Below are 21,709 nucleotides of genomic sequence, written 5' to 3'. Positions count from 1 at the left end.
TATTTTTTTTTTTTTGTCGGCCCACAAGGCCATATTTAGATACTTCATTTGGTTTTCTTCATATTTCATATTTTTTATTTAAAGATACCAACTTAATTTGTTGGATGAAGTTTAGGTTTCTACCTACACGCAAAATTGTCTTTCAGCTCATGACAACGTACGTCATCTTTGTTACATGTTTCACCGTCTTGTCATATGTAATTATTTGATGTTTGATATATTAGTAATACAAATAAAATATATATAAAGTGGTTTTTTAAATTTGATTATAAAATAGCTGACAAGTAATTTGAATGTTTCCATTAAAACAGTCAAACTGTATTAAAATTATCTCTAATGTCTTCTCTTGTATCAGCATATAGTTGACCAAAAAAATATAATAACAAATGTCTTCTCCTATATCAGTATATAGTTGACTTTATGATGAAATACTTAATATGTATGTTGACAAACAAACAAAAAAACAACTAATATAATTTGTTCAACGAAGAAGTTTAATTTATAGTGTATATTAGGATACATTGGAACAATAATAATTAGTAAAATAGAGATATAGTAGTAGAGCCTATGTAAATATATATATATATATATATATATATAGATATATACCCGTAAAAATAAGCTCATATGTAAACAAGTTCTCAATTCTACCATAGGTTAATGTAGTATGTATGTACTTGGATGTGGTGCGCATATATGGTTGAACAGAAAGATCGGATCTAAATCTGATCATTGCTTTTTGAATTCAGACATAACTAGACGCGTGTGTATATGTGTAGGTGTGTTGATATGTGTGCAGTGTTTTATTAATTGTATGTATGTATAAATCAATAAATGTGTTAGGGCAAAGAGTGAACAAAAGTGTATGAAAAAAAGGGAAGAGACGGGAGGCAACGAGACACGAGAGACGAGAGAGATACCTTTGAACCACGACTTGTGTGTTTTTGTTTCATGTTAATTAAGAATTAGTACTACAAAACATAACTAACTAAGTACATATAATATAGTATTAAGATCACCCTTTTGTAATTTATAAAAACTACTAACACAAGTATAAATAAGCACACCCATTTGTTTTATTTTTGACAACTTTGATGCTTTTGTTTCACCCGACAAATCGGCACCTTTTAGGGTTTTCATTACCTGTTTCTTCCTCAAAGACAAATCCCTTTTTTCACCCCCATTACTTTACTAACTCTCCATATAAAAATATTAGTAATTACTTTGATTATAAACTAATCGATCAGTACCTTTCTTGGAAATAACGAAAACTACTCATCATTTTTTTTAACTCGACAAAGGAAAAAAAGAATTTTCGGGAAACAAAAGGAAACACTTGGTTGTTTGATTATTCTCTAAAAGATCTTCTCTGTCGACACTAACCCTAATTATCAATTAAACAAATGTTTTTATTTTAATTGGCATCCAAATGGTGGTCTTTATAGTTCGTTGTCCAAGTATGAACTATGATACTGATTGTAGATACTAATTAGTTTTAACTTTAATTTGGTCGGAGAGTTGGATTTATTCTTATAAGGAAAATACTTATATTTTCTTTTTAAAAAGGGAACAAGTATTCATACTGATTAAAAACAAAACTGTTTTACGTACTATATATCTTTTGAAATATATATTTTTAAAATATTTATTACCCATAATTTTTTTATGAATTTTTCTTCTTAAGAAGCTCCTTAGTCTATTGGAAGTTAATTAGTAATTTCATAAATTGTAAGACAAAATAAAATAATATATATATATATATGTGATTTTGATTGAGTATTGGGTTATCATGGGTTGTATATACATAAAAGTTCTAAAATCTACACACACACAAACCACCCACCAAAAGAAGTTTGGAGAGAAACAAGAGAGTTTGTCCAAGTGATTTCAATCTCTGAGCTTCTCCCAAAGCCATAGACTAATGAAGATCTAAATACAAACTCCTCCTATTTAATTTGCCTAATCATTGAAAGCGTCCGTTAGCTAGATACAGCGTAGTCTATTTAATTAGAACGGAGAGTGTTTGTGTTATACGTATTCATGAGTGACTTGATTAGGGAGTTGTTACCAGAGGATCTTCTAATTGATACTATATCCAATATATAAAGATTAAAGTCAGTTCGAAAGTAAACATGCAGATGATCCCTATTTGGTTTAGAGATTTTTGAAGACGCATACGGAATAATTCTTCTGTTTTTGTTTGGGTGTATACAGTATACATATATTAGTTTTTTTTTTTTTGTCATCTATATGTTAGTTTCAAAGTTTGGGTTTAAGATTTCGGGGATATCTTTATTTTCCGCCGACCTTTTTTTTGTATCTCATATTGTATCCTTCCAAATTTCATCAATAACATCGTGACAAAAAGAAATATTAATTTTAAATTAACATCAGTACTGTTGAATTTATTAATTTCTTTACTTTTTCATATAGTAACGTTGACTTATTTTTATTAATTTCTCTATTATACCTTAGCTTCAATTTTTTTTTTCTCTCATTCCTCCGGATTTGACTTTCATTTTAATAGATCATACGTATACATTAGGGCTTATATATTGGACTTTAATATCATGTGACAGAACCATAAATTTCCTATTTCAAATCAGTTTTAAGTATACATAAAATTGACCGATGTTTTTCCTATTGTAATGAATTAGTTCTTTCCAATTTTTTTACTTAAATAGCTGGTAAAAGCTCTACAATGTTCCATTTTAATCAAAAAACTAAAGTATAGGCTTGCGAGACAAAGAGGACGGTCTCATATATATATTATCATCAGGACTACATATAAATTAATACTAAATTAAAAATAAAAAAGAGCATTAGAAAGTGGAATCTCTCAAAAGATCGAAGAGACAGATTAACAACTCTCTCGTGCAAAGTATATTATTAAGGGAGCCGCTTGGGTCCAAATAAGACCATTTCCACAAATGTTAAGGTCTCTTTATATTTGTAACTATGACGTGACTAATTTAAATCGGAATATTTCGTTCAATTAGTTAATAAAACTCACCTAACATTAAAACTTATCATAATGTCGTATTGTATTATATAATATAGAAAACCTCCACGAAATTTAAAAATACATTTGAATCATCAGTGGATACATATATATAGATATCAAATCTTAAAACGCATCTAATATACTAGTGGATCGACTACTTGAATCAAATAAAAATAGATATAATAAAAAGAGACAAAATGGGATTATATATGTCAAAACGATACACCTAAGATTTGGGTTTGGAAAAGAAAGAAAAAAATATAGATATTAGTAGGTTAAACACAAAAGATTAGGTTGTCTCTCTGTTGGAGCTTCCCAAGAAACAAAAAGACACACATCCCAAGAAGGCAAGAATCCTCCTCCGCCGTCGTCGACAATCTTCGCCGGAGCCATCGTCCTCCTCCGTCATCTCTGATAAATCATTATTTTGCCCTAACATCAAAAATTATCCATCTTTTTTTCTCTATATATATTATATTTGAATTTTAGGTATTTTTTTTGTTCCTCCTTTGTATCATTTCCACGATGAAACGGAGAAGAGTAGACGATTTTGCCAACCAAGAAACAAAGAATCGTTAAGGAACTGAAGATTATAACCTTCTGAAGGATAATGGAGCCTAAGAAGAAGCTTAGCTTGAGACAAAGCAAAGCTTCCAATAGGAACGTTAACGAAACCAAATCTCTTCATCATCTCTCCCCATATCTCAAACCTCCGATGTCTTTGCTTCCTCTCCGTCGCTTCCGCCGCCACGACATCCATAATCTCCTTACCGAACCACCGTTGCTCTAGGGTTAGTCTCTCTCGGCTATTTGGCGGCAAAGTCGCTTCCAAGGAATCAAATATCGCCACGTAATGATCCAAAGCCTCTGAGAATCTAATCAAGAACGAGTGATCTCCATGATTAGCTTCTCTCTCAGCCATTGTCACGATTCTAGGGTTTAAGCTCTTGATCACTGTTAAGAAGTGACCGATCAAATCTGCATCGTCGTTAAAGAACTTGTAGAGGAAGTGAACACAGTTGACGGCAATGGTCTCTCCTTGTACGGCGGAGAGAGCTAACAATCGGATCTGTAGCAAGAGCCCAGGGAGATCTTCGTCTACGATCACCAGCTTGTGAAACTGGAACTGGAGACCTAAAGAGTTAGCAAACCGGGTTAACCTATCTCCGGTTCGGTTTAATCCGGTTACATCTCGACCGCATCCGGTTATGCGGAGAGATGGTGGTGGACTGTTAGGGCTTGATGACCTCTCTGCTAGGGCTTGCATCAATGGAGGCCACTGAAGTCCTTGTGATATATCTAAATCAAGTATATGTAGAGCTCCATTATCGTTTGTCTCGGTCGCGTCGAGGATCGCCTGGTTCGCCGTTAAATGACCGAACCGAATAAACGGCGTTAGTTGATTCAGCCAAAGATAGTAACAAGACTCGAAGTCAGAGTTGTTGTTCTTGGTCCGAAACAAGAACTGTTCTTTGCACACACTGCTCGTGAACACCGTGGAGTTGGTACTCATAGTCATTTCGTTCGTCGTACACGTGGCAACCGTTGGATCTTGTTCCTGTTGTAGACGGTTGATCCGTAAGGACAAGGCTTTCGTGAAGAGATGGGCGAGTCGCTGGGTGGAGTCGCCGTAAGGAGAAGAGTTGAGGGAGAGGATTGAGAGTAAGTTCCGAGCGGCGGTGAAGTTAGACTGGGAGACGAAATCAGCAGCGGTGAAAAGTAGACGACGGAGGTGATGGGAGGCGGAGGTAGCGGCGGAGGATGAGGAGGAGGAGGCAAGCTGACAAAAAGGAGGAGGAGGAGTCTCGGTGGTGGCATCTTCGGAGGAGGAGCTAGAGGATTTGAAAGAAGTAAGCATTAGAGAAGAAGAAAAAGATGCTTTTGGTTCAAATGATTCGTTTTCTCTCTCGATCAAATGAGTCTTTTTCAATGGTAATAAATAATAGATATTAATTCCCTTTACCTGAAGGTATATTGCTTGTAGTATTATTCAAATATTATATATAAATCCACACTTGTACACACATAAATATATAACATAAATTTTATGGATAGAGATGAAGATGGACCGACCAAGCAATTCAAGGGTCCATGAGAATCCTCATCAAAGCTCATTTTAGGGTTTTAATTATTATAAAAAGTTTACTATTATCACACGTAGCTTAATAACTTCTTTTTCTCTATGAAATACTTAGCTTTTAGTTTTGTGTAGTTTCGGTTCATAATCTCTCCAATAAAAATATTAGAGATGAGTTTACAAAAGGTGAATCATTACACAATATTAAGGCTTAAAATATATCATGTAGTTTAATACTTTATTATTTCATGTGTTTTTGGCATGCAAGGACTTTATCATCTCCTGTTTTGGTTTCAAATTCGGTTAATATATATATTTAGGACTACTCTTTGCAGCAAAGGAATCTATTTCATTTGTTCATGGACGTGCACTAAATAAAACAAATAGTTACTACTATATATATACCAATAAACAATTTAGATATTAATTAAATAAAAAAGCACTAAAAAAAGATTATTATACATTAAAAGTTAAGACAGTTCTACATATCGGTCGTATAAATTATATATATCTGCGTTCACACGTCTTCGTCGACAAGGATATATATATTTGAAAGAAAAAAATTGTGCGGTGGATCGTGGGAGATGTCCCACTATGCTAATTTGATTATATGGGTTTTTTTGCAGGAATTATGCTCATAGGTTCCAAATATTTAGATTAGATGCGTAAATTGGGAATTCTCGTTGGAGATTCTTCCGATGCCAACTTACGAGATTTAGACAATATATAGTTTTTGCTTAATTACAAATATAAGAAGAATAAGACAACAACAACTACTGTAATAATACTACAAGTTGTAATTTTTAGATGAAGGAATCTGAAAAAAATCTCGGGATGTACAAAGAAAGAGAAGTATGTAGCTTTGCTTGCAAAATAGAAAAGCTATGCAAACCCCCAAAATTGCTAATTATTACACCTTTTTCACTTATTGAAATTACCAAAGTGGTAATGCTGCAAAAAAGATCTCTCCTCCTCTCACCCTTTCAAGTTAAAAGGATCCTCTCTTTCTCTCACTCACTATATTATTATTGTGTATCTATGGGATTGCCTCTACAATTAGAGAGCATCTTTATTGCTCAGTTACTCTCGTTTCTTCTTTGTATACTATAAATACGAAGCATCTTATCGCATAATAAATGCATTTACATACCCTTTTATTTAATATAAAATGCTACTTACATACTTCCATCAACGAGAAAGATGCTTTCAAATTTCAAGATTTTATAAACCGTTTGGTGAGTCCTTTTTTCTTTTTCTTTTTGGTTCATCTAACCGTTTGGTGAGTTGTTCGATAAGTACCTGAACTATATCCAATTATCCATTGATAAGTTTTGTATATAACTCCATAATGTGTGTTTCCAAAGATATACCTATATTCAACTTATGTTTAAAGCTTATATGATCAAAGCTTAGCTTATGTATGCTACAAAGAAATTATATATGTCAGACAACTAATTCGCCGACATATAACACTAGCATATTAAAACTTGAATTATAACACAAGATAGACTCTTAAGTTGGTTATTATTATTATATATATAAAAAGAAGGTATGAAAAGAGAGCATCTCCAAGTTGGGATCCAAGTCAAATCAACTTTTAATACAAAAGAATAGTAGCAATTATATAATTAAAAGTAATAAGAAATAAATAGTGTATACAACATATACATTAATTAAGGAGCCGGTAGAGAAAGAACAGTAGCCGTGAATAAGGACAAAGGAGATGGATGTGCCTTTTAGCCTGGATAACACATAGCAATGATCCCATACCAGTCTTTTGTTTGATTGCACGACAAGTTTAAGCAGTTTCTTTCTTTTGACAAGTCCTTTCGATTATATTATGATGAGTTACTAGTATTATCATGTAATTTGACTAAACAAAACCATCATATCAAATCATCCACGTTAACCAATTTTATAATTGTTTAACGTATAACATGCACCATATATACATATATATACAGAGATGCTTAATCTACTCAAAAACTGGATTAGTAGCTTTCTAGGATTATATGAAATTCTCTTTGACGAACGCGACAATAACTAACTACTAGGTAATATAACCTAAAATTCACAAACAAAAGTTACAAGTATTGTTATGGATAAATCATATAATACAAACACTAAATTCTTATGAGAGCAAAAACGTAAAATTGATTCATCAATCATCGTATACAAAATAAAAATAAAAAATGTAAAAAATGAATAAAAAGAAAGAATGAGAAGAAGCACGCAAAGAAATAAATGAAGGAAGGGAGAGGGCAGCAAGTTTAACCCAAAAGATTGGACGAAAGGCTGACACACTTTTATTTTTCTCCCTTTCTCACTTTTGGTCTTTTCTTATTTATTTTATTTTTTTACATACGAATAATATGATTAATAATATTTTCTCTTTATCTTTGGTAATATATATATATATAAATAATGGTGGTGCAACGATGGATGGGACATATTGGAATGGGACTTTTCCTTCCTACCCTCTCCTCCTCTACTCCTCTCACTGCCATTTCTATTATTATTATCACTTTGTACGAACATTCTTTCTGTTCCTAATTTTATTTATTTTATTTTTAACAATTAATTACTAGTAGGTTTTATGCATTTATATAAGAAGAAAAAAAAAATATACTTTGTAGTCTTTGTTTTGTTTCGTTTCTCATTTCTCAACAAACCATGATCCCCTAACATTCGTCAATTACATGAAAATATTTACGTAAGGCAAAAACCTTGAGCATCTATCTACTATATATGGAGTATATGAGTTTACAAATTTATCATTCAATCGAAAATATAAAATAAAAGATGCTGATTTGATCCAACGGGAATAGTATATTATACGTGAACCTTTGTAGCAAATGATGATCAATTGAAGATGAGAGAAGATTAAAGGGAGCAGTAGAAGTGGTGGTATACGTGAATGTGTAGTGTAGCACATGACAGGCACGTGCACGTCAAGATCCTTGTCAGCTCCACTCTCTCAACTCTCACCTCATCATCACATAATAATCAATATGTCCCTAACCTATTTCGCCTATCCTTTTTTTTTTTTGCTTTTTTTTTTCTCTCTTTTCATATGATATAAGCTGATCACGCTATTGTCTTTGTAGCCATTTATTTTCCTGCACGATAATCTCATGCAATCCCTGTATCTTTATTTATTTCCTTCTCTCGTCACTTCTCTTGCAGTTTTTTTTTTTTGTATATATATATGATTGGTAGTGCATGCATGAGAATGTGATATTTTGAGGTTTTCAACTATCTGTATATGGCCCACTCACGGCCCAACTTATTCCGGCCCGATACTAGTTAATCAAAAGAAATATGGAGTATTTTTTTTTTTTTGGGCAAAGAAAATATGGAGTATAAGAAAAGAAAATTGAAACATGGATTAATTAAGAACATTAGTTTAAAAGAAGAAGAAGAAGAAGAAGAAGAAGAAGAAGAAGAAGAAGAAGAAGAAGAAGAAGAAGAAGAAGAAGAAGCAAAACCTTAGGGAATAAACATACATACATCTGAATTCATGTACATATGAATAAACAATATCGTTTTAAGTCAAATTAATAACTTCAATTAAATAATCAAAAGACCCAAAAAAAAAACACAGAAAATCAAACTGTCCGGTTCCAAATTGGTCTCAACAAAAGAAAAAACCAAACTCTTTTTTTTTTTTTTGGTTTAAGTAAAAAGCCTCAAAGAAAAAACATTAAATTAGGCTCCGGCGTAAGGGTTAACCTTAGGCTTGCCCTTGACGAGACCACATTGGAGGCTTGTCTCCGGCATGTTGTATTCGTCCCGGAGAGATTTTTCAGGTGACAAGACGCTTGCGTAGAGTTGCTGTCCCAAGTAACGTCTCTCTGAATTCTCTGATCTAATGTTCCACATACCACAGTTGTCGAATGTGAGTAAAATTGCGGCCCAACACTTGGGGTAGACCTGGACTGTGTGTCGGCTCACTGCGTCTAGAAGGTTGTAGTTCTTCCTCTTCTCTGGTGTCCACGTCCCTGGCTCAACCCTTTTTGCACGATGAAAGATTACCAAATTAGGGTTTAAAAATTGGTTACTTGTATTGCAAGAAGAGTATGTAATTTGTTACTTACGCTACAGCGAAGAAGGAATAACCGTCCAAGTGCCAAGACTGGACACTCTTCTCGTGATTCTCGAACACGACTTCGATGAAGGTACGGTGAGTGATGTTAAGAACATTTGGTTCGATCTTGATTGTCTTGATCTGCTCGGGATTTGGGTTGTCCGTGATGATGTTGTACTTGAAAACCTTATCAGCAACGCCGAAGTACTCAGCGAGCTTGAGAGGTGTCTCCGGATCTGTGTGCGAGACCCCACTCATGGCGTATCTCAGCTTTCCATCGACCTTTCCCTGAGTGTTCACGAGCTTGATGGTGCGAGTGATGTTAATCTTTCCGTAGTGGTACGATCCTTGTGGGTTAGGTCTAGCGGCACTGGCTGTCAAGTTCCACCTGAAAGAACGGAACTGGTTCAAAGACCAAGCCCATCCAACTGGGGCTGCGGGTAGCTGAGAAGAGGCAGGACCTTTGCCTCCCTCGTAGCGGAGCAACCCTGTGGTTGTCAAAGGCTTCTTCAAGAACCTTGTGGAAGCAACCATGTAGTAATCTTTAGCTTCCTGGTTTGCCGTGACGATCACACCGAAGCACTGACCGACATGGACGTCTAGTGAGTCATAGTCGTTTTGTAGGACGTGTGAGCCTTCCATCTCGACAAGCTTCATTTTGTGGTTTTGAATCCTGAAGTTGAGAGATGTCTTGAGACCCACGTTGCAGATCCGGACTCTGTAGGTTTTCCCTGGCTTCAAGGTGAAAAGAGGCTTGTCAGACCCGTCGGTTTTCCCAGATTTACCATTGATGAGAATGCCATCTGGGCGGCCAAGAGTGCGACCACTGTCGAGGAACTTCTTGAGCTGAGTGTGGCTTTTGGTGTACCAGTCGTTGATAAGGACAGTGTAGTCATCTTCAGGGTCAGCGTATGGGACAGGGATCAAGAGACGGCTGTTCACACGAAGGCCACCAAAGGCACCAGCGGCACGATGCATGGCTGTGGTCGGGTAGTAGAAGTAGCTACCGATCTGATCCTTTGGCTGGAAATGGTATGTGAAGTTCTGACCCGGAGGGATCGGACACATTGTTCCAGCTGTTCCATCTTGCCATGAGTTCTTCCTATGCTGGATTCCGTTCCTATATGTAGATTTGGCAATTATAAGCTATCTATATATAGCGTTATAATGAATAGTTTACAAGTTCTAATCGAACCAAATGTTAGAATGAATAGTTTACAAGTTGTAGAAATTGAAGGTCGTGATCTATATAAATTACGTACCAGGTAAGGAGGAAAGGCTCGTCTAGGTTGTTGAAGACATTAATAATGATGTTGTTGTTGGAAGTTGAGTTGATGTTAGGACCAGGGAATTGACCGTTAATGAGGATGACTTGTTGAGGAACTCCGAGAGGAGATGCGGTTCCGTACGTCACGTTCCACACGTGGTGAAAGTAAGGGTCCTCCGCTTGGACCATCATGAATGTCGCCGTGGCCACATAGAGGCACACGGCCAAGAGTTTAACCCCTCCCTTCATTAATAATTAACTTTCTTATTAGTATTTTTCTTTTCAGGTGTTAGAAAAAAAGATGGGTTTTTCTTTTTTTTTGTTTTTTTGTTTTTATGTTTTTAGGGGTTTAAATTTCGATTTTTTGTCTTCAAATGTTAAATGATGTTTTTATAGTTTAATCGAATAAACAGTTTCCTGATTTTCCTCGTATCTTTAGGTCCCTTTCATTACGCTCTTCCTGTCGTCCATATTAGGAATATTCAATTTGACCTCTCGCTATTTTTGGTGCAACTTATTTTCTAAAATTTGTTTTTTCCAAGCTAGTTCTTTCAGAATAAAACTAATTTGGAAGAATATTTGTGAGTCTATTCGTATATATACATGATTTATTAGTTTATTACTAACTTATGTGACTAAAAGAATTATTTCCTACATGACTCAGATGACTAATAGTAACATTATGGTCAAATGATCGAATACAAAGAAGAACGAAAAATAGTCATAGAAAACGTTAGAACATGGGTTTGATGATTAATGACCTTTCAGTTTTCTTCTATTAATATTTCTGAATCTTGTGTTACAACTTATAAAAGTGATACAACATTGCGTATATAATTTATAAATACAATAAAATTATGTACAATAGTTATACTAATTAGTGACTAAATTTGACGTGAGAAAGTACGGAGCTTAAGACTAAAAATTACTAAAAAGAAAGTAAGAAACCTAGCTATCGTGACGAAAAAATAGCATCAGAATGGTTTTTTTTTTTTTTTTGAAGTAAAATTTTATTAATTGATACATTTGATCTTGTTCATAGTTTTGTCATGACATGTTTTTCCGGGAAACATTCTTTGAACGTCACTAATTGACATTGTTAGGGACATTTCCAATATTAGAATACGATGTGAGTTGTACTCATTCAAAGTTCTCCAATCTTAAAACCAAAAAGAGAAAGAGAAAGAGAGAAATCAGTTTGTTACATATAGAAAATGAATTAGAGATGAAGCGTAAAAATTGGCGACGTTACCTTACACAAGAAGTTATGTTTTTCCCCCTACATAAATCACAATGTTACCAGATGAGATTCATCAAGAGCAAAACCTTCTTTTGAAGGAATAAACCAAAAACATAGTTTTCGCTTTCATTTTTTTTTTTTGTTTTTTTTTTTTTGGTAGGAAAGGGTTAATTATACGTAACACAGAAATCAAAATTATTATGGAGGGGAGGTTATTGACGGTGTTGGTCTGCCTCGTCTCTACGGTGGCGATAGTGAACGCCGGAGATCCTTACTTCTTCCATACATGGAACGTGACTTACGGAACCGCCTCGCCTCTCGGTGTTCCTCAAAAGGTGATTCTCATCAACGGTCAATTCCCTGGTCCTAACCTTAACTCAACCTCTAACAACAACGTCGTCATCAATGTCTTCAACAACCTAGACGAGCCTTTCCTCTTGACCTGGTAACTAATCCACATTCTTTATTTATATTCTGATAAGATTTCTTGTCACTTTCACGGGGATAGGCCGGTTTTTTTTCAGTCCGGCCTGTTTCCAAGGCAAGGTTGGTCCGTAGTTAACCTTAAAAAAGAAACGAAAAATGGTCAATAATGCCGAACTCGTCCGGCTTTGACCTTTGAGGCAAGACGGGTTTCAAGGGTCTGACCTGGCCAAGGCAAATAATCCATTTAAAGCATTTTAACATTCTTATGTGATATGAGTACTAATGATGGATTTATGGATGCAGGAGTGGGATTCAGCATAGGAAGAACTGTTGGCAAGATGGTGTGGCTGGGACTTCATGCCCCATCCCAGCAGGACAGAACTTTACTTACCATTTCCAACCTAAGGACCAGATCGGTTCTTACTTCTATTACCCGACCACTTCTCTCCACCGCTTTGCTGGTGGTTTTGGTGGTCTTCGTGTCAACAGCCGTCTCCTTATTCCTGTTCCTTATGCTGACCCTGAGGATGATTACACTGTCCTTCTCGGTGACTGGTACACAACTGGCCACACTGCTCTAAAGAAGTTACTTGACAGTGGACGCACCCTTGGATTGCCTAACGGCGTTTTGATCAATGGAAAGTCTGGAAAGGTGGGAGGAAAGAACGAGCCTTTGTTCACGATGAAGCCTGGGAAGACTTACAAGTACAGGCTCTGCAATGTCGGGTTCAAGTCTACGCTTAACTTCAGGATCCAGAACCACAAGATGAAGCTCGTGGAGATGGAAGGATCCCATGTTCTTCAGAACGACTATGACTCTCTCGATGTCCATGTCGGCCAGTGCTTTTCAGTTCTTGTGACTGCTGACCAGGCAGCTAAGGATTACTATATGGTTGCATCGACCAGGTTCCTCAAGAAGGAGTTGAGCACTGTGGGCGTGATCCGATATGAGGGAAGCAACGTTCAGGCTTCAACTGAGCTGCCCAAAACTCCCGTTGGATGGGCTTGGTCTTTGAACCAGTTTAGGTCTTTCAGGTGGAACCTCACCGCCAGTGCTGCCAGGCCTAATCCACAGGGCTCATACCATTACGGAAAGATCAACATCACCCGTAGCATCAAGCTAGTCAACTCTAAGAGCGTGGTTGACGGTAAAGTCAGGTTTGGTTTCAACGGTGTATCACACGTTGACACCGAGACTCCTTTGAAGCTCGCTGAGTACTTCCAGATGGCAGAGAAGGTGTTCAAGTACAACGTGATCAAGGACGAGCCTGAAGCCAAAATCACAGCATTGACTGTACAGCCTAATGTTCTCAACATCACTTTCCGTACCTTCGTAGAGATCATATTCGAGAACCACGAGAAGAGCATGCAGTCATTCCATTTGGATGGTTACTCCTTCTTCGCTGTCGCGTAAGACTCCTAGCTTGGTCCCTTCTTCTCCCTCCACAGTCTTTTTCATTTTTATTTTTTGTTATCACTATATCTTACAACCTTGTGTTTGTTCCATGGACTAATTGCCAGCTCCGAGGCAGGGAAGTGGACACCTGAAAAGAGATCGAACTACAACTTGCTGGATGCGGTAAGCAGACACACCGTGCAAGTGTACCCCAAGTCATGGTCAGCTATACTATTGACATTCGACAACGCGGGTATGTGGAACATCAGGGCTGAGAACTGGGAGAGGAGATACCTCGGTGAGCAATTGTATGTCAGCGTTCTATCACCGGAGAAGTCCCTAAGGGACGAGTACAACATCCCCCTCAACACTAACCTCTGTGGCATCGTCAAGGGCTTGCCATTGCCTGCAGTCTACACTTAAATCAATTCAGTTTAGCTACTCTACAAAGTAGGGTGCATACTCTATTAATTTAACTAATTAACCCTTTTCTAATTTATTTGTAATTTTTAAACCACCAGATCCACTTCTTTCATATACTATCATTAAACCACAACCAAAGACCAAGTTTTGCTTCCGCAGTTCACACAAACAATGGCAAAAGGAAAAAAAACACAACATTCTAAAGCAGGGTAGTTGATTAGAACACCACAACTTCCACAAAACATATTGGTAAAATAGCTCAAACAAATAGATTTTAACAGATAGAATGCATATTGGGGATGAAGTGAAGCAAACAAGAGCAAAAGCAAATTAAATAAGCAGAGAGCACATAATTGACTAAATACAGAGAATATTGTTTAGTTACATAACATCAGATCATCATAGTCCAGAAAAAAGGTTTGATCCATTATTGATTTGATGTAAGGTAACTAAACAATATCAGATCATCAATCTTCTGATGCATTATTGATTTTACCCAAGACGATGTGAAAAGAGGACAAAAAAAGAGGTTGATACCTTCACGAAGCGCTCTCTTTTTTTATCAGAGCAAAAATAAACCTGAAAACAAGAATAATAAAAGAGTAATCCACACGGAATAACCACAAATTGAGGAATTAAGAAAATTAGGGTTTACAGAGAAGACTAAGATGATTAACAAAAGCTCCAATTCGCAAATTCAACTTCTCTTTATCTCCTATCACCAAATTTTACTGCCCCAGTTTTTTCTCTTTGTATTTATGGGCCTCGACCATGATTATCAATGGGTTCTTAAAAACCTCTTAAGCTAAGAAAAGTGATGAAAAATTAAGAAAAGTTAATATATATCTCTTGTATAAGAGACTTCTTTCACCTTTTCTTAACTTTTTTTAGCCTAAGATTTTACTAAAAGCCTACCAATAATTATGCTCTAAGCATCTAATTACATAAAATTACAATAGTGTCTTTAGGCCCTAAATTGTGTATCTTCTTCATAGCATTCAAATCAGTCTAGTTTTTTTGGTTTTTTTACTTAAATGTTGGGTCATTCTAGTTTTCTTATAAGTTTAGGTGTTAATCATCTATAGTTCTTTTTCTTCATATTTTTGTCAAGCTAGGTAAATCTTAGTTTAAAATATGTACAAAACTTATAATAAAAAGACTAGAAATATCTCCAAAAAGACTTTCTCTAACAAAAAAATAAATAAGACTGACTGTTTTTAACAAAAAAATTGGCTTCTACTCGAAAACTTAATTTAGTCATTAAACACTAAACAAAATTAGAGTTTATTCAAAAAGAATCCATACTGAAATTTCTATTGAAAAAAATTTGGAGATCTCAAATTCTCAATGACGAATTGGATCTGTTCTTGTCATTACTTGGTTAACCCGTCGAAGAAGTCATTGTCATATCCCACATCGATAAACCCTAATCCCAGAAGAATACGGAAGCATAAAGCCTGAAGTTTCTGCATGAACGTTGGATCTTTTCCTGCAACAAACAAACACACAGAATCTTAGTTAGAAAAGCGTTTTTGCGTTTGTCAAAACATTCTACGCCAAAAACACAATCGCTTGGTCCAAAAGTGTTTACCTCTTCCTCTTAGGGGTTCTTGTGCTCTAAGCAATGGTGTAGCTACATCCTCCACGAAAGCCAAACCTCTCTGAGAGTTCGGTTTGAGTGATCGATCCAAACTTGATTCCGGTGACAGCTGTTTGATATCCAATTCGCGTTCTCGCTTCCACTCCACATTGTGATTGACTCCAAACCATTCATTGTCTATGTGTTGGCTGAAACCATCAGTTTCTTTAGACTCGAAATCATCTTCATCACTAGGATTTGGGAATCTGGACAAAATCTGATCCTCTTCTTCAGAAGAACAGAGACATTGCAGCTCAAACAGATTTTTAAGCATCCGTGTAGGTTTAACCACTGTCTCTTCTGTATCTTCCAACTTTTCAAACAAGTCATTTCCAGTGATCTTCTCCGTTGTAAAACTCTGTGTTAATGGATCCTCCAGCACACTGTTTTGGCTTAATCTGTGTAGTGTTTCTGGGAACGGAGTAGCAGGAAGTTGAGTCTTGTCAAGCACGTAATCCATGTTCCCAGATTGCGAATGAAGCCAACTGTTAATCCTTGAAAACTCTGTTCCTCCCATCTTCTGCCTCACATCTTTCTCAAAGTTACCGATCTTGGAACGGGGTTTTGTCCCTGATCCAGGCCCCTTCTTCAGTACTTTTGGCTTGTGCTCAGACACAACCAACTTGATGTCACATTCAGATATATCCTGACTATAAACTGTTGCATCATCTGCTGTGTTTTGACGCATTAGGCAAGTCGATTTCGAAACGCTCCTGTCTGATGAGTCACAGGCAGAATCAAACCCGTTCTTCTTCACAGAAAGACACACAGATTCAGCTCGGACAGATGCCATCGAGTTCCTTCTTGACTTAAAGCCTGAACCATTAGGGATTACGCTAAAATCTCCTCCTGATAGTCTTCTGCTGCTAGCTGTTGGTCTCATGAAGCTAGGAAAGACATCTGAAGCACGTCTTGATTTGTTCTTTGGTTTCTTTGGAGTCACTAGGATCTCTTCTCTAATCACATCCTCCTCTTCTTCTTCAATAACATGAGGCTTACCTGAGAGTTTCTCTAACGTCTGGTTTAGATTTCTCATCTCCCTTAACGCTGTCTCACGCTTTTTTTCAATCTTTTCCATCTTCTTCTGCAGGCTTATCATCATAGCATCCTTTCTCTCTTGTTCTTCCTACACGTCAAAAGAATCTTTAACCCATTAGAAAGTGTAACACTTTAAATTAAGAAGTTGATGATGACATTATGCAAGTTATTAATTCAGTTACCGTTGATTCATTCTGCCCTAAATGGATGTTCTTTGCCCTTGTTGCAAAGTTTAAAGAACATATTGTTTCACACAAATCATCTTCTTTAGGGCTGATATGAACAAGCATCAACGTTTTTGAGTCTTGCCCTGAAACATCAAGAACTAAACTTTAGTAAAGAGAAACAAATCTAGTCAAGACCAAGGTTTTCTGGAAGATCTTACTTACCGAGAGAGTCTTTCAGAACCTGTGTGAGCTTGCTGTTCCTGAAACACACAGAGTAAAAAAAAAACTTTAAAGTTTCAGAATTTGAGACCTCAAAGGTTATTAAAAAAAAAGTTGATATGTTTACCTGTAAGGAATGTGAGAATTCTTGTGCTGAAGAGAGTTGATGACATCTCCAAGAGCAGATAAAGAGAGATTAATGGCTTTGCCTTCATCAAAACGACGACCAATGGCTTTCGTTTTCAACACACGCTCACTTCCTCCAAGATCCACTAGCCAAATCTTGTTTGTTTCACGCCGTCTCTCAGAAGCACCAAGACAAGTGATGGATACACGGATCATACTGTTTCATGAATTTTTTCATCCATATATGAGAGATGAAAGAACATTATGTAATTGAACAAAAAGAGATTAAATTTTTGACTTATTACCAGTGAGATCTGCTGGAAACAGAGTTAGAGTTTGTGGAGGCAGTAGCTCTGTTTCGACAACCTACTTTGTATAACTTGAAGACTTCATCAAAGTCCTTCACTTTAATAGTCACCAAGTTCTCGATCTCTACCTCTCCCTTTGCATCTGTATGAATCGAAAGACTGAAACAGAGAACCAATAACTCATCTAGTTATCATTTCCAACCATTTCAATGGAGATGTCTATACATGTCTAAGAGTATTATTACCTTAGAGGTATTGGAGAAATGGGTTTAGTTGCTTGAGAAACAAGCAAGTCCTTAAGATTCCCCATGTAAATCTCAAGCATACTAAAGGTGATTACAAATCTATGATTGCTTTCCTCGACTTGTTTGAACAACCCTTTGATCGCCCGAGGAACAATACCTGGAGAGTTCGGAATACCCTCCTGCAAAAATTACTCATCCATATTGATATATTGACTTAAAAGAGACAACAATGAAAATCAAAGAGATGTTTTGATTGATTCTTCTTACCATTGTATAAGTCTTTCCAGTACCAGTTTGTCCATACGCGAAAATGCAAGCGTTGTAGCCATCTATAACCGATTTGATTACAGGTTCGATCTCCAAGAAAACATCATCTGTAAATTTTGAATACTAATTAACAACACTTTCATGTATGCATGATCTATATAAGAAAATATGAAACGACTTGAAGATTCTCATAGGGGATCAAAATCGAGGCTCTACCTTGGGATGAATCAGGTTGGAAAACTCTGTCGAAGTTGTAGGTTTTTCTCTTGGTTTCTGTTAACTTGATGATAACATTTCTTGTATCCGAAGCAACCGGTGGTTTCCGTTTCTCGGAGGCTCCTAAGGGTTTGACTCGACAAAACACACGAATGTTCCCTGACAATTTTCCCAATATATAAGATTAGACTATCAAATTGAAATATACAGTTGAAATCATAGTTTAATTTTTCTGATAGTCTTACTAACCTTTAAGGTCCAAGAACTCGTTAAGAATCTGTCTTCTTCGTTTGTTCTGATCATTTACATCAACTGTTAGTGCAGAGAGTTGATCTGCAACCAATAACAGAAGAAACAGAGCAAAGGACCCTTTAAGTAACAACAACAGAGCATAAGTAAATAACAACTCTTGTACTGAACAAACATAGATTATCATATGTAATTCTATATTATATAAACTCAACCCTGACAAATGACAATCTCTATTGATTATTATTATTATGTTTTAACAGAAGCAGACTATTTCATAAAAGACAATAAGAAGATACAGTAGCAAACAATTTCAATCCCATGAGCTGACTACTAGGAGAACATTGAACCCACACATGTATTGCAAAAATGTAAAAACAAAAACCTAATAACCAAAGAGCCGTTGGATGACTGACACGTCACTCAATACAGTACAAGAGCAGATGATCCAACGGTTAATATGATTTGCATGTAGTAGGTACTCTCTCCACCAAAGGATTTTAATTTTTTCCACAAGAAGACAAGAATTGTTTTTATACAGAAGAAAGAAAAAGAAAAAAATCTCTGGGAGAAAAAAAAATATGGATATGAAAGGAATCCGAAGAAAGTGTTGGTTTGGTTGTTGATACCTTTAATGCTCTGTAATTGTGCAGGAGAAACAGAGCTGTCTTCATCTTCATCTTCTTTCTTTGGCGTCGAAGCAATTCCAGAAGAAGAAGAAACATTGTTGACGATCTTGCATACGGATTTAACCCAAGCTGAAGTCAGATGAGATTTCAAACCGAGCAAAGAATGGATCGTCTCGGGTAAATCCCGAACCGGGTTCGATCTTGTTCTCTCCATTTCTTTTCTCTGTGAACCAAATCTTGAATCTTGGTTACAAAACAGAGCTAAACAGAGGAATCAGGTTGTGATTTCACTGAACTTTTGCCGAAGGAGAGAGAGAGAGAGAGAGAGAGAGAGAGAGAGAGAGAGAGAGAGAGAGAGAGAGAGAGAGGGAAGTAGTGAAATTTGGGTCAGAGCTCATCAATGGTGGAAGCTAGAGATTTTGCTTTAAAATGAAAACTGAAGAGAATGTTCTTGAAGATCAAAGTCTCTGCAGAGGAGGTGCCCATATACACATATATATATAAGTGGAGAAAACCTTTAAATACAAATTTGTTTCACTTTGAAGAAGAGATAAATTGTAGCTGCTTTTTAACACTTGTCATTTCTCAATATCATCAAATGGGAAATTCATTATTTTATTTGACTAATTTAAAATAACAATTATTACAATTCCCCATTTTTAACTACAAACAATATTAAGAAGAAAATGCTACTTAGAATGTGATTGGTAAAAGTGTTTATATGGTTTTTATATAATTTAATCAAGTTCAACGGCTGTAGATGAGTTCATCCAAACTTTCCAATACAATATATATATATAACATAAAGTTATGTCACAACTTTATGTTTTACTTTTTTCTAAATTAATTTCTTTAGAGCTAAATTTAGAGGTTTTCCTTTAATTCTTAATTTCTTTTTGTCTTAATATCTAAAATAACTTTTCCAAATAGAAAATGCCAAAAGTAGTGATTTTATATTATTTTTATGTTTTATATTTTACTATAAAAAAGATATTTATTAATGGCGAATACCGAAAATTAGTATGTATCATAGTCTACAAAAGCTATTGTTAAAAAGGAAATGTATACTATTAATTGCGAATACCGATTATTAGTCTGTATTATACTCTTCAAAAAGATTAGTCAAAAGGAAATATATGTTTTTAATAGTAAATATTGATTCTTGGTTATTATTATAATTCACATAAGATATTATCTAACAAAATATTTGCTGTCAAAAATTTGTTATTTTATTATTCAATTCAATATAAGAGAAACCAAAACTGTAAGAGAGAAAACAAATATTTATGTCCTATTGACTAATTATCAATAATGTGATTTCTTGAAATAAAAGAAAATGTTTATATAGTATATAGTTTTACTAATATGACGTTGGACAACCAGTTGAACCTATGTAAACCGAAACATATACATTTAAGAAGACACAAATTTGATTTCCGTTAGTAGATACTGAATTAAAGTTGTTAGAAGAAAATTCAATCAAATACTAACAAAAGTATTGGAGTTAAATTGGTCCGAAGCTAACGTCTATCAGAAGAAGATTGTAAACTCCAAAAATGACCAGAAAAGAAAGAAAGAAAAATACGAAACTTGTCCGAATAAAACGAGTGATATATATATATATATATATATATATGATTTTCAGAGTATAGTTTCATTACTTTTGTTGGCACATACAAAAGAATCAATCAAATGTAACACTCGTGACAAAAAACTCCCATGTGACAACAACATGAAGAAGCATAACACTTCATGATGATAATAATACATCATTACATTGTCTTATACTTTTTAAAGCATTATTATAAATTACGAGTTAGCATGTTCTCTGTTTTTTTGGAATTTCGCTTCCAAATTAAACTTACAATACAATTTGATATAAAGTTCTTTTTTAACATGCAATGGTATAGTTTGGAAAATTTACAAGATCATGTCAACAGAAATGATTAACATTCATCAAAAACGTAATTAACCCTAGTGGTTAGAAAAAAAACTCTTTAAATGTTATAGATTCAAATATACTTTTTTTTTTTGGCTACGTACTATTTAAAAAATGGCTACGCAATCAATTTTTATTTATTTATTTTTGCAATCAAAATGATATCATAATATGTTTTCAAACAATTTAATACTTTTGCAGCTTAAATTTGTATAAATGCAATGGAGAGTTCACCTGTCACTGATGGATCCATCAATAGATAACGCAATCTTACTTGCTATCGTCTATGGTTAGAGTAAAAGTCTATTCAATGTCTCTTTCTCACAATCTATCAAAATTTCATTACCAAAAAAAAAAGAGAAAAAGAAATGCAAAATAATAGATATTAAAAGAACTCATATAAAGAAAAGATAACGCTATAACAATATTATCATGTTTTGGAAAAATACGCCAACATAGACCAATAGAGACGAACAGAAGATTTGTTATTTTTTCCCCATATAGGTTGACCCAAACATCTATGCAACTTTTAGTAATGTTACTTTCCATAAATATTCTAAAAATACATTTTGCTACCAGTTCTCCATTCACTCGATTGATTATCTTAACATTAAAATTATACAAACAAATTAAGCATCTCAGTTAGATTATTGTTTTACTTAAAATAGTGGGTGCATCTATTTTATTTTCGGCAGGAAAACAATTATATGTTTTGTGGTTTGTATATATCCGACCAAGTGCCATATA

General features: G+C 35.2%; 4 protein-coding genes across 5 annotated transcripts; 1 reads left to right on the top strand and 3 right to left on the bottom strand.

Annotated features, from left to right (window-relative positions):
- Positions 1–3,145: 3,145 nt before the first annotated feature.
- Positions 3,146–4,972, bottom strand: LOC17898971 (scarecrow-like protein 18). Of its 2 annotated transcripts, XM_023790169.1 has the most exons (2): positions 3,602–4,972; positions 3,146–3,415 (listed from the first exon to the last, which is right to left on the bottom strand). In XM_023790169.1, exons 1-2 carry the CDS (start codon positions 4,860–4,862, stop codon positions 3,294–3,296), a joined length of 1,383 nt encoding a protein of 460 aa, XP_023645937.1. In that variant the 5' UTR covers positions 4,863–4,972; the 3' UTR covers positions 3,146–3,293. The 2 variants fall into 2 exon arrangements, with proteins under 2 accessions (XP_023645937.1, XP_006304499.1); XM_006304437.2 differs by having other exon boundaries at positions 3,146–4,972.
- A 3,597-nt stretch (positions 4,973–8,569) lies between these two features.
- Positions 8,570–10,774, bottom strand: LOC17898663 (L-ascorbate oxidase homolog). The gene is made up of 4 exons (XM_006306287.2): positions 10,431–10,774; positions 9,179–10,288; positions 8,747–9,093; positions 8,570–8,648 (listed from the first exon to the last, which is right to left on the bottom strand). Exons 1-3 carry the CDS (start codon positions 10,682–10,684, stop codon positions 8,790–8,792), a joined length of 1,668 nt encoding a protein of 555 aa, XP_006306349.1. The 5' UTR covers positions 10,685–10,774; the 3' UTR covers positions 8,570–8,648; positions 8,747–8,789.
- Positions 10,775–11,830: 1,056 nt separating this feature from the next.
- LOC17900640 (L-ascorbate oxidase homolog) lies at positions 11,831–14,043 on the top strand. Its single transcript, XM_006303794.2, has 3 exons — positions 11,831–12,120; positions 12,405–13,511; positions 13,623–14,043. The coding sequence occupies exons 1-3, from the start codon at positions 11,876–11,878 to the stop codon at positions 13,918–13,920; spliced, it is 1,650 nt and encodes a 549-aa protein (XP_006303856.1). The 5' UTR covers positions 11,831–11,875; the 3' UTR covers positions 13,921–14,043.
- A 1,079-nt stretch (positions 14,044–15,122) lies between these two features.
- LOC17898367 (kinesin-like protein KIN-14T) lies at positions 15,123–19,570 on the bottom strand. The gene is made up of 11 exons (XM_006303090.2): positions 19,024–19,570; positions 18,395–18,478; positions 18,146–18,304; positions 17,930–18,036; positions 17,663–17,841; positions 17,415–17,576; positions 17,111–17,326; positions 16,987–17,024; positions 16,780–16,907; positions 15,512–16,685; positions 15,123–15,409 (listed from the first exon to the last, which is right to left on the bottom strand). Exons 1-11 carry the CDS (start codon positions 19,235–19,237, stop codon positions 15,294–15,296), a joined length of 2,577 nt encoding a protein of 858 aa, XP_006303152.1. The 5' UTR covers positions 19,238–19,570; the 3' UTR covers positions 15,123–15,293.
- Between the last annotated feature and the right edge of the window lie 2,139 nt (positions 19,571–21,709).

This window comes from Capsella rubella, unplaced genomic scaffold (genome assembly GCF_000375325.1).
Source record: "Capsella rubella cultivar Monte Gargano unplaced genomic scaffold, Caprub1_0 scaffold_1, whole genome shotgun sequence".
Classification (NCBI taxonomy): Eukaryota; Viridiplantae; Streptophyta; class Magnoliopsida; order Brassicales; family Brassicaceae; genus Capsella; species Capsella rubella.
The sequence above is the reverse complement of the archived record's forward strand: the minus strand, read 5'-3'. Positions and strand labels throughout refer to the sequence as shown.